Source organism: Habropoda laboriosa, unplaced genomic scaffold, assembly GCF_001263275.1.
Source record: "Habropoda laboriosa isolate 0110345459 unplaced genomic scaffold, ASM126327v1 scaffold523, whole genome shotgun sequence".
In the NCBI taxonomy this organism is placed as follows: Eukaryota; Metazoa; Arthropoda; class Insecta; order Hymenoptera; family Apidae; genus Habropoda; species Habropoda laboriosa.
The window spans coordinates 1,141,163-1,156,930 of NW_017100752.1; the positions used below are offsets into that span (position 1 = coordinate 1,141,163).

At 32.2% G+C, this 15,768-nt stretch overlaps 1 protein-coding gene across 1 annotated transcript in view; it reads right to left on the reverse strand.

Annotated features, from left to right (window-relative positions):
- Window positions 1-11,547: 11,547 nt before the first annotated feature.
- Window positions 11,548-15,768, reverse strand: part of LOC108577159 (beta-1-syntrophin) — a 17,728-nt gene continuing 13,507 nt past the window's right edge. The window contains exons 4-5 of the mRNA XM_017940268.1: window positions 12,551-12,897; window positions 11,548-11,618 (exon numbers count right to left, since the gene is read on the reverse strand). Of these exons, the coding sequence (XP_017795757.1) occupies window positions 11,567-11,618; window positions 12,551-12,897 (399 nt within the window). The 3' untranslated portion in view covers window positions 11,548-11,566. The remainder of the gene's footprint in view (window positions 11,619-12,550; window positions 12,898-15,768) is intronic.

Sequence of the window (15,768 nt, forward strand, 5' to 3'; positions counted from 1 at the left end):
TTAATTAAAAAAAATAATATAATGATACAGAATTTGTTAAAGAGAGAAACACCAAAGAATGCTTAGAAATATATAGAGGAAGAACAATTGACTATGTGAATTAAAATAATAAAAAAAAAAGAAGACAATAGAGGATGAAAATCTGACATCGAGCACTTCGATAACCGCAGAATAACATAACACACAATAACACTACGCGTTCTGCAGGCCCGCAGTTTCTCTCAATGGAGCTCGGAGGAAAAGAAAACAAGGCGATGCAGGGCCAGAAGAAGAAACCGACGGCCTCGCAAAACTAAAAGGAAGCGAGCAGATTAAAAAGAGGACCATGAGACTTCTCGCGAAACTTCAAGATAAATACGTGTAGCGGTTAAAGGAATCTCAAAAGGACAAACACGAGGGAAGAACGAATTAAAAAGAAGCCAGTACAAATGACAGAGTCAAAGACCTTCGAAATCGGATCTTTCCAAAAATTCGAACATCACAGGTGCTTCGGCCAGCAGCTTCTGCTTATCTCCTCGAAAATAACTGAGAACCGAGCAAAGCGAGACTGCGGATAATGTATGTAAAACGCACAAACTCATCAAGAAGAGAATGAACAAGAAGAAGAGAAAACATTCACATTACTCGAAAGAATTAATTGAAAAATTAATTGCCAGATTGACGAAATTATACGAAGCGGTCATACAGAAAAGAAGATTCTTTTGCGAAAGAGCAGTTTCCCAAATTTGTTGTTTTTCTGAAAAATAAGGAGAAGACAATTGTAACTTTTATTTATAATTAAGTATAGTTTCAGAATAATATTTTCAATGAAACATTTATTTACTTAAGGGAGACTTTAGTTGTGCCGAAATCGTAACATGCTCCAAACTTTCCAACGGCAGTGTGTATACAGGGTGAGTCAATAACAACTGCTACCAGAAATAACTTACTTTTTGAACCACTCTAGAGCTGAAATGATTAACTCCACTTTTTGATATTCTTCAAATTTTAGTATCAAAGCACATGATTGTTGCTTAATTTTTCATAAATGAAACAAATTTAATAAATTTTATTTTATGGAGTTAGTCACTTTGGATTTTTAATCGCTCAATTGATTTGACCAAAAAGTGTTTTATTTTGACTTTTTATCACTCAAATTTTCTGAGATATCAAGGCATCCTTCAATTTTTCAAATCAAATATTGTGTATTTTTTTATGTGATACAAAAGTAACTATCAAGACAAATTCAACCAAATGTGACACAATGACTTTTAAAGCCTCACAAGTTCAGGAATGAAAAAGATAGTTGAAACATTCCACAGTATTGTATTTACTGACAAAATCAATAAATAACGAGTTACTTCAAATCATACTTCTTATTGACTCACCCTGTATACATTCATTTATTCATTAATCAATTAATATACCTAAATTCTAGATTAAACAATGTTACCAAACACTGGCCCAAGAAAAAATGGACCAGCCAAAGAGGTTATCTACGTGCAAGAAAAAGAAATGGCGGTAGCAAGGATGAGAAAGAAGGAGGAGGATTAGAAATGGGAAGAAAGTCTAACATGCAACTGGAATAAAAGAGGAAATACGTGGTCAGTGTGGACGAAGCTTGAACCCTGATCCAAGGAGCACCTCCTCCAAGGAGCACCTCCTCCAAGAAGAGGAGGAGGAAGATGAAGGGAGAGTAGAAGAGAGGAAGGAGAAGCCAAGGTGGAGAAAGAGAGTAAACGTGGTCTCGCACTGTGCACGGATCTCGAAGCATGGAGAACACGAACTGGCCAAATAATGAGAACATACCAGCGTCGTTCGGCCTGCTATCTGCTATCAAACGGATACCACCGGTTCAACCTCGGATAAACTGTGTACCGGGCCCTAAGCAAATTCAAATTTGTTTTACACCTCGTCCCTCCGCGTTTCAACCACGATTATACCTGGTGTATCTACTCTGATTGGATCGTACTACTCCAAGCTTTTCGATCTTTTTCTCATGTCGATCTGATTGCAAGCTGGAATTCTATTCTTGTGTATATACTTTGGGTTACCTTCAAATCGTCGATATTCATTTTACCGACAATTTTTTTATCGACATCGACTTTGATCGACATTTTGAATCGACGTTTAATTATTGAAACTTTTTATTATCACTAGGTTTACGAACATTTCTTATATACCTATCTACGTTAGAGAATTTTTGAAAATTTTTTTCTATAGTTAATTTTGCAATTGACCAGTGTTAATCTAAAAATGTCATAGTAGGTTGTAACATAGACGAATAAGTTGGTAAATTGGCCCTGAGCCATTAGGCACAACTCCTACTAAGGCAAAAATAATACAAAAAAAAAGAAGACATTTTTTATATACCTATCTTTACGGGCACGCGTCAAATTGACACATTTTCTTTAAAAAACGACTTATTTTATTTGAAAGCAGGATATAATGCGCTATTAACTTATAAATGAAACTATGTGATATTATATGTTTATATAAAATTTACAATAAGGAGAGAAATGTAAACGGTTTCTGTAATTTTCCTTGTGAAATTCGAAATGCGTCAAAATCACGCGTCCCGCAAACCTAGTATAGAATTTATATTCATTGATAAAGTAAATATATAAATAGAAGTGTTCCAGACGTAATAACATTTATTATTCGTTCCATTATTTTGTACACAAGGAAATTTATGTTTCAATGAAAAGTCACTGTTGGTAACAGTAATGTCGTGGTAAATGTACAGTGTCGGTAAAATAGTGTCGATAAAAACATTGTTAATGAAATGTTCGTCGATAATTTCAAAGTAACCCGTATATTTGTTGATAAGTTTATGTTCGTACTATATTGGAGATATTTCCGTGGTTGTAAGGTAAAACGACATAAGTCACTACGGTTTTACTTTGGAGATATTGCTGTTTAGCTACCGGGTGAAGTATAATATAAATAGATACTATATATCTTATCTGAATTTGTATAAGTTTTCCGATTGTTTTAATTTGCATAAACGATAGCTAAGCGTGTCAAACAGAATAACGAGTACACTGGCCTTATGCTGTTTTGCCTGAAGCTACTGAAGTTGCGGTATTTATTTCCAATCCAAGTGTAAACACTCGTTTGTTATTCATTTCTTATCTGTTATAAATTTACAGTTTGGACTCGAAATAGTAGTAGTCTTTGTAATTTCATACAAATATATTTATTTATTTGTTTGTTAATTAATTAACGCTTTCGTTGCGGCAGATTTTAATACGTAATGTGTGTGTTAGATGGTAAATTTTTAACCACGATTGCAAAATTTTTTGTTTTGTCGTATTGTTTTAAAATTCGGTTTATTAAATGAGCCACTTAAAAGCCAAAATGATTAACTCTACTTTTTTACAGTTTTCATAAATAAAACGAATTTAATAAATTTTATTTTATGGAGTTAGTCATTTTGGCTTCTGAGTGGCTTAAATTTGGGTGGAAGGATGAAATTAAGTGTTAAATTAAGGTGGAAGGGCAGCAAAAGGCTCCAACGATATAGTGCGAGCAAATTTTCAAAAATGAAAGGGTTAATTTATGCGTACAGAGTGAGATACATAGCTTGTCCACCCTGAATAATTTTTAAAGTGTGTGTTCTACATATGTATAAAAGAGTGTTTCATATAGAAATTGCAAGGTACCATAGCTCAAATGGTTCTTTTAAATAATCTGTTTGTTTACGAGATATCAAAGTGGTAATCTTGAATTTTTGAAATAGAATGCGCACCTTTTTACATCAAAATTTAAAAGAACAGTGAGTTTTATGTATGAAAGTATTAAGCTTTACTTGTCCTGAATTTTAGTATTGGATTTCCTCTAACAAGAAACTTTGGTTACAGCGTGTAATAAAACTTTTTACATCGTAGTTGACTTTCTAGATTTCTGCTGAGAACTGTAATTTTCAAGCTACGTTTGTAACTCAATTCTGCAATTACAGTGTTCATTTCTTTTTTAATGTTTCAGATTATTAAATTTCCTGTGAAATTAGTGATAATTTGGGCAGACGAAGCTTTCCTTCTTGATTGCAAAATTTAAAGAACTGTATCCTTATATCTTCTTCGACAAGAATGTATTTTCTGTATTAAAAATTAATTTCTCCCGTTTAATTTCGATTTTTCATAATTTATAGATTATTTAGAAAAAATTTTGTCAATTTGCAGAAAATCAGTTCACGTTGATCTACATTTTAATTCGTTTTATTTACGGAATAGTATGCAAAATTTATCAGAGTTAAATGTACACCTAATTTAGCATTATGAACGAACATATTTAACCAACAATAAAATTAAAAATGCATTTCGGTCGCTTTTTATTTCAGCAAATACTTAGAAGATATTTAATTTCGATTTAAAAATGGTTCGAAAAGCAGTTTTATAATGTTTCATAATTTTCTTCTGTTACAGAGATAAATCTAACAAATTGACAATTGACGGTCGACTAATCGTCATAAAACTTTGACAGCAATTACAATTCAATATCCTCGAGATTTTTACAGTGGTTACTCGAACCCTCAAAAGTTCAGCGCAATTACCTTATGATAGTCCGACAGTCGTGGTAAATACATATTTCCTCCTTCTAAACAGCTAAACGCAGTGAAAATTTGAAATTTGAAATTCACGTAAATTACACGGTGCGAGCGGTAATAATTTAACAGTAATTACTATATAGAGGTATTAATAGGTAACGTATCATAGCGTAACGTATCAGCATGGGATTGCGTACGGAGTTCAGAAACCGACTAATAGTCTTCGAAGCCTTTCGAATTCCATTGCGAAATTATACGTTTCGAGCTTTGGTGTCTGTTTCACAAATACTTGGAAATAGTTGACGGACAATTATTATCTATCCGAAACCATGGGAACACAATTATGGAAGTCTGCGATTGACACAACAGGAAATACACGATACGAGACACTCGGAAGCCGAAATGATCAACTCCACTTTTTCGAGTTGGTCACTTTGGCTTCTGAGTGGCTCGTATATTTGTCACTTCTATCTGAAACCTAAAAGTAAAGGAAATTGCTTTAACCCTTTCGTTACTTAGGGTGAATACACTCATTCGACACGAAATGACCTTCGTATAGCTATGTGATTATGAAAATGGTCTAAGTAATTAAAAAAAATTGAATTTATGAAAATTCAATTGAATATTTGAATTATTAATTGAAAAGAGTTATACTGTAAGAGCAAGTGTTTTGCGGAATATTTTATTACACAGTGAAAAAGAATTTTTTAACCCTTCGACAGTTTGTCCCGCGTGAGACTCGTCAAATATTTAATTATTTGTCTCAAGAGAGACTCTTAGGAAGAAAGTTAAAAATGGACGAGATATTATTGTCGCAGCTATGACGTAGGGTTGTTTCGAAAATGATCGTGCCCGACGTAATTATTAAAAAAATACGTGTGAAATGAAATGTTTTATTGCAATTCATAGCTTTATTAGACTGTCAAAGGGTTAATACACCCAATGGGAAAATTCTAAATATCTCGAAAGTGAAAATGTAAGGTAAAGAAATTTCGGTAAAATTTTTAGGTTTCAATGAAAACACAGAAAATAAGGAATAAATTATCAATAATAACGAAATTATAATAAATATAGAACAATATTTAATAGAGTAGAAGGAATATCGTTATTATTTACGAATAACGAAGCGTGTGGAGGGTTTCGCTAAGTACCCTCACGGTCTTAGTTTTAAGCATTTTTCTTAAACGAGTCTTTTCTGCTTTCGTAACAGAAATTAACCAATCTTAGCGACTGTACAGGTAGAAAGTTCTTGTAGCTTTCGAATCTCGCCACGATATGGCGTCTGAAAGCAAGTTATCCCGTTCAGATATTTTATTCGTATCTTTCATTTTAACACGAGAATATGTGTGATATTTGCAGTATACGTGTTTCACGTTCGTTTAAGAAGAAAAATTAACTTATCAGTGAAAGTTTGTAGATAAATGTTTCGAAGGTGTTACATTTCGAAAACATTAATTTAATTTCTACTTTTCTACGGAATATTTTGAAGTTTAAACGATAACGATATGTATGCATAACACCGTATATAATTTAAAATATTACAGTGAAATTAATTTATTTAAAAAGAAGTCGAGTATAATTAAAACTTTTAATAATCTCCCTCCAGTAAAACAGAAATATTTTCAAGTTAAATATTTTTTTTAGTTAACTTATAAAGTGTAACGAAATATTAAATACATATATACTTAAAATTCAGGAAAACAAGTAAAATTGTGTTTTCCTTTTCATTACAAAAATATAAAACTTACCATCTTAAATAATATATTTAAATTTTAAGGGTATAGAGACATAATGACTTATGCGATAAATTCAATAAAAAAGGTACAAGTATCTTTTTTTTCTCAACGACATTTATTACAATCTCGATTGGTTCAATCAATTAATTCCAGTTTTGGCACTAGAAAGACGGACACGGTTACATTTGACCTTTTGTACTTTTACAATCATACCGATTCTACTTTGTTACATTAATATTGTACAATTTTTTATTTTCTTACATATTGTGTGAAAGTTAGTACTATGACGCTTGAGAAATTTAAACAAAGGAATTAAACATTCCATAGAATATTATTAAATAATATTAAAATAATGATAGAATTAAATTGACGATAGTATTTTTTAAACACTACCAACGTAACTAAGAATGAGGATAGTAGTGTAATTAATAAATTATCCAAAAACATTATTTTCTATATAAAATTATCTCTATGAGACTAGTGAACTTTTTTATGCGATTTATTTACAAATTCGTTAATCCTTAATCGATATTATGTTTCTTTAATAAATTCGCAAATTTGAGTTTGTGCGTTTTTTTTTTTTTGTAAATCACATATATGTGTCAAATCATATCTTTTTTAAATTACAGACAGAAATGAATGGAAGTTTAATAAAATTTCACTTTTTACACCTATTTTTCCTAGAACGATAATAAAATACACTTCACATAAAATGAAACGTAGTTGCATAAATTATTATTTCATTTAAATAAATCAACTTTTCTTATTGTCCTATTTTCGAATACTCTAAATTACGTGTAAAGTTCTTAAAAGTTTCTTTCTTTATTAGTATTGTTTTGCTCAGTTTTCGATTTATTTCATTACCATATACCTACCAGACTATTTGTTGTACGATTAAATTTTTTTTACAAAGGATTCATTCTTGAAGCATTTTTATATCTAGTGATAAGAAGAATTGATTTACGTGAAACAATACATAGTGCACTAAGGAAATACATTTTTTTTCTACGCATATACGACTATACTTATAAAATAATGAACACATAAGAAAGTAAATCTATCCAAATTACATTTTTTCTATCTGTAAGTAAATGAAAGATATAACTTGCTCTAATTACATGTTCATTAAACATACATAACCAAATTAAAAATGAAACAAGTATTACCAGCTTGAGAAACTACTTTTTTCAGAAGGTACAACAGAGGAAATAAAATTCATTTATTTAAATAACTTACCAACTGAATCATGAGCATAAAAAAGATGATAAAACGGAAGCAAGTGAAACGATGAAAAAGGTACCATACAAACTCCTCTGAAAAAGTTTCGCTACAGACAAAAAACATGTCCATTGGTCAGTAAAAGCGACCGCTGTCCGGCTTTCTCGGCGGTAAGAGGATCCTCTTACCATGGAAAAGACACTGCATTATCTAAACAGCAATAAAACCAACGTCCTTCAAACCAGCTCGAAGGGTGACAGGTAAATAATTGACGCACTTCATTCTACAATTGTATTAAACCTCCTATTTTATTATCTGTGCTTTTTGAGCGGTCTGTCGTTCAATTTCGCGGCTTCCTCGTGTCACTTTTAACGCTGCTACGATCACGCCTCTCTGTCTTGTCCTTCGTTCCTCCACATTTCTCTTCCTTTCTCGAGCACTATCTCGTTACATCGATTCGTGTCGCGATCAACTCGAACGTTCACGTGTTTTTATTGAAATGTTCTTCCTTTTTCATTGCTTAAAACACTATTACTCCTCTCTCTTCGCTGTCTTCGACGAAAACTTTACTCTGTTTTTCTTTTCCTTTTTATGGTTAAGTTCACGGTTCGTATGGTTTCTCGATATCGATACAAACATTGGCGGTAATTACAGCGATATATGTATGTAATTGTGGCAATTCCATGTATACACGAGCATCTGTACTTGCGATGGTAAATATGTATGTAGTTCGTACTTAAGTAACGAGTACGCATAAGAAAGCACTCATTTGGCAGATTGTTTTTCTTTACCCGCGGGAAATTTTCGCGATTTTGGTTTTACTCACGCCTTGGCATGGTTGAAGGTTACTCAAATAATTAAGTTTCCGCTCTTCTATCTGAGAGCTTTGTACTTCATATACACTTATTTCTTTGATTTTCTACGTTTCACTGTTTGTGCTCTTATATACTTTTTTATATTCATTTTTATTCAATACGTGCTGTTTTATTTAACCCTTTCAGTCCCATGTAATACATAGTTTCTTTTCAAAGTTTTCATTCTTATAAATATAAGAATAATTATACAGTATTTACTTTATTTTATTTTTTAACAGACATAAAATCTGATATGTATCTTTTTTTTATTTTATTCAAAGTTTCCTAATTGAAAGCTTTTTATGTGAAAAATATGTTTGAATTGTCCATTTATAAACTCATCAACAATGTGTTATACATCACTCTGAATGGTGTATGCATTTGTACATATTTTCATAACATTCACACTTTGTAATTATTATGTTTTGCAGGTACTGGTGTTACTTTTAATTTTTCAATGAAGTATTTTTGTAAATAATACGAATTTATACATATACACAATGTTTTGTGTATATATATATATATAACATAGAATATGATTTTTCATTTTGTTAATAAAAGTTATTAGCTCGGAAAATTTAAACTTAGATAATGGGATTTTGGGACTGAACAGGTTAAAAGGTTTTCTAAATATTTACTTACAAGATAAAATATTCGACAAATAATCATGCTAAATTTTAGCCATTCATATTTTCCCTTTAAAGTTTCTATAAACAATTACACGTAAAACTTTGTCAAGTTTGCAAAGGATTGTTCGAATCTCAATTTACGTAATTTGGAAAAATACATTTTTCCATCCTTTTTCACATCATTCTTTAATAACTTTCAGTGTACTCAATCTTTCATAAACTACGATTAATAATAAATTTTCTTTGTACTATTCACTTTTACAAACTACTCGAACAATAAATAATGATATAATTCCAATTAAGTGAACAATAATTATTCGAATGAACCTTCAATCATTCATACAAGCGAAGAATTATCGTTTGAACAAAGACTTTTCCTCACCCCTCAGCGAATAAAAAGTTTCTCTAAAACAAACGCACGGTTTTTTTTAAATCTTTCATCTAAATCCTATAGTTCACGAATGTTGCTATTTATAATTCTTATACTTTAAGTGATAACCTTTCGTTCATTTTCGTCGATAATATACATGAATCTCTGAAACAAACAATCCAAACGGCAGAACAGAACGATTTTTCTTGCTGTTATTGTTTGTCATGGTAGTATTTTGGACGAATAAACGTTCAAGTATTTACTCGTCGATAGTGCACACGATGGATGAGCATTGCTTATTCGAACGATAAAGTACAAACACCTGGGAAACATTTGTCAACGCAGATATCGATTTGCTGCTCGTGTCTCGGTGAAGAATTTCCATAGAAATTCGTGAAAACGCGGTGGACGATAGCTTGAACCCTCTTAAAGCTAAATCGAATCCTATTGTAGGAGAAAAATTCGTGGGAGTCGATCTAATTAATACAAGACACAATCGGTGAATAAACAATTCTCGTCTCCTAGTTTTTTTTTTCTTTTGGTACTCCACGTTTGTCAAGTATGATTTCAATTCCTGCGTGTTGGTAAAGTATGCAACATTTGTATATAAAAACGGAATCCAAAAGCTGATTAACAATACAAAAATTGCTAAATCCGCGAATGCGAGACCGGAACCACGAAGTTTACGAGTATTAAAATTTATGTGATTCGATATTGGGACTAACTACTTAAAGCAGCGTTCCTCAAATTCTACTCGTCGTTTAAACAAGTACAACCACTAACTTTGTCACTTTCTTATGGCGTTCAAGTCCTTATTTGTTAGTCAATGTTGTTATCGAAAAAGTAACAATTATGTAAATGGTAAAAACTGTGCGTTACATTTTCTATGAAATTGAAAGTGATTTTGAAGCTCGTTTCTCTTATTCGTTTGGGATTTTTTGTGATTGTAAGTAAGTAACAGGAAAGTCGACGTTTATGAACAGTAGAATAACATGAGAATGAAAACAAGCAGTTCTTTTTAGAAATATAACAGAAACATAAATAAGAGAATTTAATTCAATGGTACCTTATAATCTGTGTATGTACCTTTTAAAAAGAATATTACGTTTATAACAATTTTTCAAACGCACTGTTCAAAATAATTAAGTAATTGAGTCTTGCTTGTAGGAATAGGGAACATGCTATACATAAGTAGGTGCCTAATACTAAATAGAACAGTATTCTTATTAAAATTTCTATATTCTTCAATGGTTTAATAAAATTATTTTGTAAAGACATTTTTTTAATTATTTTGAACAGTGTGTAATTAGGTGATGTAAACATCTTTATGTAACTCAGTTTTGTTTAATTATAAGAGTATCTTCATGCTACTAAAACTGAATTACTGATGTTCTTAGAAACATCTTGAGAAACGTTGCTCCAAGTATTAATTATATTAAGAGATTTTTTTTGATAAATACAACACCATCGACAACCAGCAATTATCATAAAATGGTGCTAGTGTTACTGAGAATGACGGAATTTGTGAACCGGGAATCAGAATCACTGGCAACAACGGGATAGACGAAATTTGTGAGAATACTAAATATAAACAACTAGAAGAGTGACGAAATTTTGGGATCACACAGCAGAATCATTGAAATGTATATAATAACAAATAATTTACTGAAATCTATACAAAATTCAAGTAGTTAAGAGCTCCTAAGTGTAAATCTTGTAAGTCTTGGCAAAGTTTATTACTATAATTTGACTTTTATCAATGGCCAGTAATTAAACAGCAACTGTTGAGTATGACGAGATTTAAAAAAAAAAACGAAACATTGCAATTAGAAAAGAATATTTCTAATGGCAAAAAATATAGCAGATTGAAAAATGTGTTACATCAACGTTGGTTGATTAATTCGAATGAACAACAGATTGGAAAAAATAATATTCCTACTTTTGTTCACGATTTCGATGAAATTTCTCGAACGAAGAACTAAATGACAATTGTAACGCGCATGAAGTAATTAATATTTGTGAAGAATCGCGAATTTGAAGAGTATCTGCGGCATTATCCACATGATGAATTTGCGAATGACAATCGAGGTGATTATGGCGACAGTGATTGATGAATTTGTGATTTGCGACAATGTTCGTTAGGAACCGGAAACAGGAAGAGGCGAAGGACACCTCAAAGGATCTTCGCTGCTTCGACTTCTTTGCTTCTTTGTACGGTAGATCGGTCTTTGTCAACCAATCTTTATCCATCGATCGATCGAATATTCCAGCGCTGCAAGCCACCTGCAAATAAACAGAGTTGCTACTTCAATTCAAAACTTCTCTTTTATTCAAAATTTTCAGATTTCTTTAATCATACAAGATTTTTTCTAATATTATGGAATAAATTATTATGCCTGACAAGAAACTTGTTTAAATAATTGTTAAATATTAATTAAAAACTTTCTTCTCATCTCTTCATATGCCTTTGTCTACAATTAATTCTTCTTTTAAAAAATTTCTTTCTCATGCGGAATTTCGCTGCAACTTTAGTTCAACATTTTTAATTGAAAACCACGTATAATCTTAATCATATGAACACTAGGATGACTAGCAACAGCACAGTTAATTACTTTCTTTAAAGTAAACAGTATGAGTGTTTAGCATTTTCAGAAAAAGAAGGTTCTTTAATGAAGTATACACGGTGGTCAAATAAAGTGTTACAAGCTGTTTCCACAGAAACTAATGAAAATATCGACTTCACTTTAGCTCTGATTAAGTTGTACAGGAGGGTTACTCTTTTAATGTGCAACCCCTTCTTTTAGGCAATTTTTAGAAGGAAAATGGAGGCCTCCTAGGTTTTGTTTAAATGGAAAGGTGAATTTTTTTTAATTGTGCACAGTTACAGCAAAAATGAAGTCCTTATCTCCACTAGATCCTAAGAAAATGGCCTGTACCACTTTATTTAAGTCTACACTCCAAATATTCCTTACTTTTGAACAAAATATTTACTCTGATAAATTTTATTAAAGCTCTTAGAAGGACAGTTTAATTGAATTTCTCTTACAACCACCAAACACTTGTGCCAAGTGTTATTTCCATATCATAACTACACGTATAGTCGGTGGAAGAAATATAGCTCGCAAGTTAAAGCACTAAGTAGCGGCGCTTTCAACAGCGGAAAGTTTCAGTGTTTCTAGCTACATTTGCTGGCTAAAAAGCGTAGCTTCGATTACCGTTTCTTGTCCATTTCTGATTCCGTGGCGAAGATGTAATTCCTCTGAGTGGGATCCGGTGGTTGCAGCTCGAACGCGTGCTTCCTTCCGCCGGAAGTTGGTGCACTGCTGTGCACCCTGAACCCATGAAGACAAGCAACACCGAACGCTTTTTCTGCGTTAGCGTCGTCGTAGAAGTACAGTGCTGCGTCTTTCAGTACGCAGTATCGCCTGGACCAACCGGTCGGTGATGACGTTTTTCTGGCGTGTTCTTGCTGTTTGCTCAGGTATCCGAAACAGTCTGGTCTCTGAATGGCGCACGCCGCCGTTCCACTCATCCTCAGCGACGCTTGCAGCCAGGTGTCAATCTGTACAAATAGCGTTAATTCAGTTTAGAATTGGCTGTAGATGTTGTAACGAATGTTTCGATTATCGAGATTTGTGAACGGAAGTTGGAAAATTTTCAGCACGTAAATTGCGACGACAGGTGTGCTCTATTAGGTCATTCCATAAGTTCGCGGCGAAGGCGAGAAATATTTTAATGAAAATCCAAGGAAATTCTGTAGTTGATTTTGCCAAAAAGAATGGGAGAATGTTGTGGAACAAGAAGGCGCTTACGTTGTTTGTTAAATAAAAATAAAATTTCACAGGAACTTAGGGGATCGTCTGATATGTACATTCAAAGTGTACAGGGTGTTTACGTTATTACTAGCCAGTGTTTTTTTGGTAAATGGTAAGTTATATGGAAAAATGAAATATATAAATTTCTTTTTGTCAAATTTAAAGTTTTGTTGAAAATATTTATTTTAGTTATAAAATTTCACACGAACTTATGGGATGATCTGATACATTCAAAGTATACAGGGTGTTCACGTTATCATCAGTCGGTATTTTTTTTCGTAAATGTTAAATTATATGGAAAAAATTTTGTCCTTTATAGCCAACATAGCAGTGTGTGTAAATTTTTTTATATTTGCAATATTTTTCGAGAAAAAATGGGGACCTTTAATTTTTCAAATGGAATGCTACATATTTTTTTATACGATAGACTATTTCTCTGTGCACGAAAGGGTCAAAAGTATCAATTTATAATTGTTTCTAGTATGGTGCACCTTCTCGAGAGATTAGAAAAAATTTCAAATTAATAATCACAGCACGCTGCTGAAACTGTAAGAATATAAACGTTTCGACTTAACAGCTCCAATAAAAATCGACGCTTTTAAAGTTTCTCAATTTTTCAAAATTCGATTTCGCAGTCAAAAAATCTGAAAAAATTCCCACAAGTGTACCCCATAGGCTACAGTATCTGCGATTTTTTTCGTAATTTTTGATGCGACAGAACAGAAGAAATCTGGCTTAAACAGTAAATCACATTTCGGTCTATAACTACCCTAAAAGTGAGGTTAGGGGTCTGAAATTTGGCACAAAGGCCTAACATTCAAATGTCCCTCGATCGACATACCACAAGTTCAAATTAATTTAAGTATACTTTTACTATACTTATTTTACTGTACCCTTTATTATTATAGAAGTATTTATACATTGTTTAATTAAACGAGAACATCAACAGTCACTAATTGTGCAGTACAGTGTATACTTATTGCTTAACTAAAACCTCGTAGAATATATATTTTCTTAAATAAATCGTCTGAAGCCCTGCAATATTTGATCTCACAAGTCATAACTTCAATTAAACATAAATATTGTAGAAAAGAAGAGCTAAAATTGCCAAAAATTAGCATTCCATTTTTCTCATATATTATTCTCACTTACGTGAGAAATTATGCTTCTACAGAATTGTCAGATTAAAAGCAAGAATTTCCATAAAATAATTGCATCCCATTCCACACGATTTCCATTACCCTCAACAACACAAATAATTCCTTGCAACTGGAAAGTTCAATTGCAAACTTTACAAGATGTCCTCCGCGCAGAGCTTAACTATCGCGAACTATCATGTCGTAGAAAACACTGTGCAAATATAATGAAGCTAATCGAACCACACAATTCTCTAGGACGCTTCCAGATGTGCCAGGATCTAACCCAGCTATTCATGCAGCTCCAGCAGGCAAATTGCCAAATTCGGAGAATTTAAAACGAACCTCCTTTCCTTAAAGTTACCGGGCCTCAGACTTTCGTGGTTTCGTTAAATTCTTAAAACTTGTCCTAGATAAACAACTCCGCAGAAATACTTCCAAACAAATGTGCAGTGGGTCAGAAAAACACTCGAGCTGTGTCAATTGTCCAGTATTCACGACGATTCGTATTTTTCTTCGAATTTCCTGGTTTTATATTGGAAACCTACACGAGGAAAATGCAATATTCTGTCGCAGAAATTAGTGCTTCACTGTGTTTCTCTTACACGATACTTTTAAAGTGATCTAATAAATTTCTTTCTCTAATTAAACTGAATTTCTTTGGGTTGAAATTATTTATTTGGCAAGTTTTTATTTATCTCTTCCACTGAAAATTGGTAAATTTTTACTCGAGTATGAAGCAATCATTATATTTGATAATAAAAATGAAGAGAGTTTGATTTGTTTATTTTTTCTAATTTGTTAAATACAATAATTAAATTAAAATGTAATTTTCTTTCATTACAGTTATGAAATATATACGTTTTTTATTTTTAACACGTTCAGGACCATGTGACCGACTGGTGACCACATTATTCTACAATATTCTAAGAAAAAACACGTACACTACCGGCGAAAATTTTGGAATCACCGAGCATTACAATTTACACAAAAATTTCCAGAAAAAAGTCAGCGATTTTGAGAATTTTTTATCATTCGAATCAATTGATATGAGATAAATTGATAAATGGAGAATTGAGATAAACTTCAAATCTATAAAAAATTAGCAGCAGATTTAATATCGATGAAAAGTGGAAGGTGATTCCAAACTTTTGGCCTTGCCGGTAGTGTATATTTTAACCCTAGTGCGTTCTTCCTTTTGACTGTACACTTAAGACTTTTGGGTCAAAAAGGACCTAAGACCTTATGTGTAGAAATTTTTGCTTCTAACGCGACATATGAACGTAGACAATAAACGTTTAAAATAATGTCAAGGAACGTAAACTTGATAAACGCAAAAATTACTAAAAATATAAAAAGGCGGTGGGTCAAAAAAGACCCGAAGACCGCTCTAGGGTTAAGAGCTGAAAGGATTAGAATTTGAGAAAAATTAATGATAATAAACTCTTCAGTAAAATCGAACCATTGAACCATAAGCGAGTG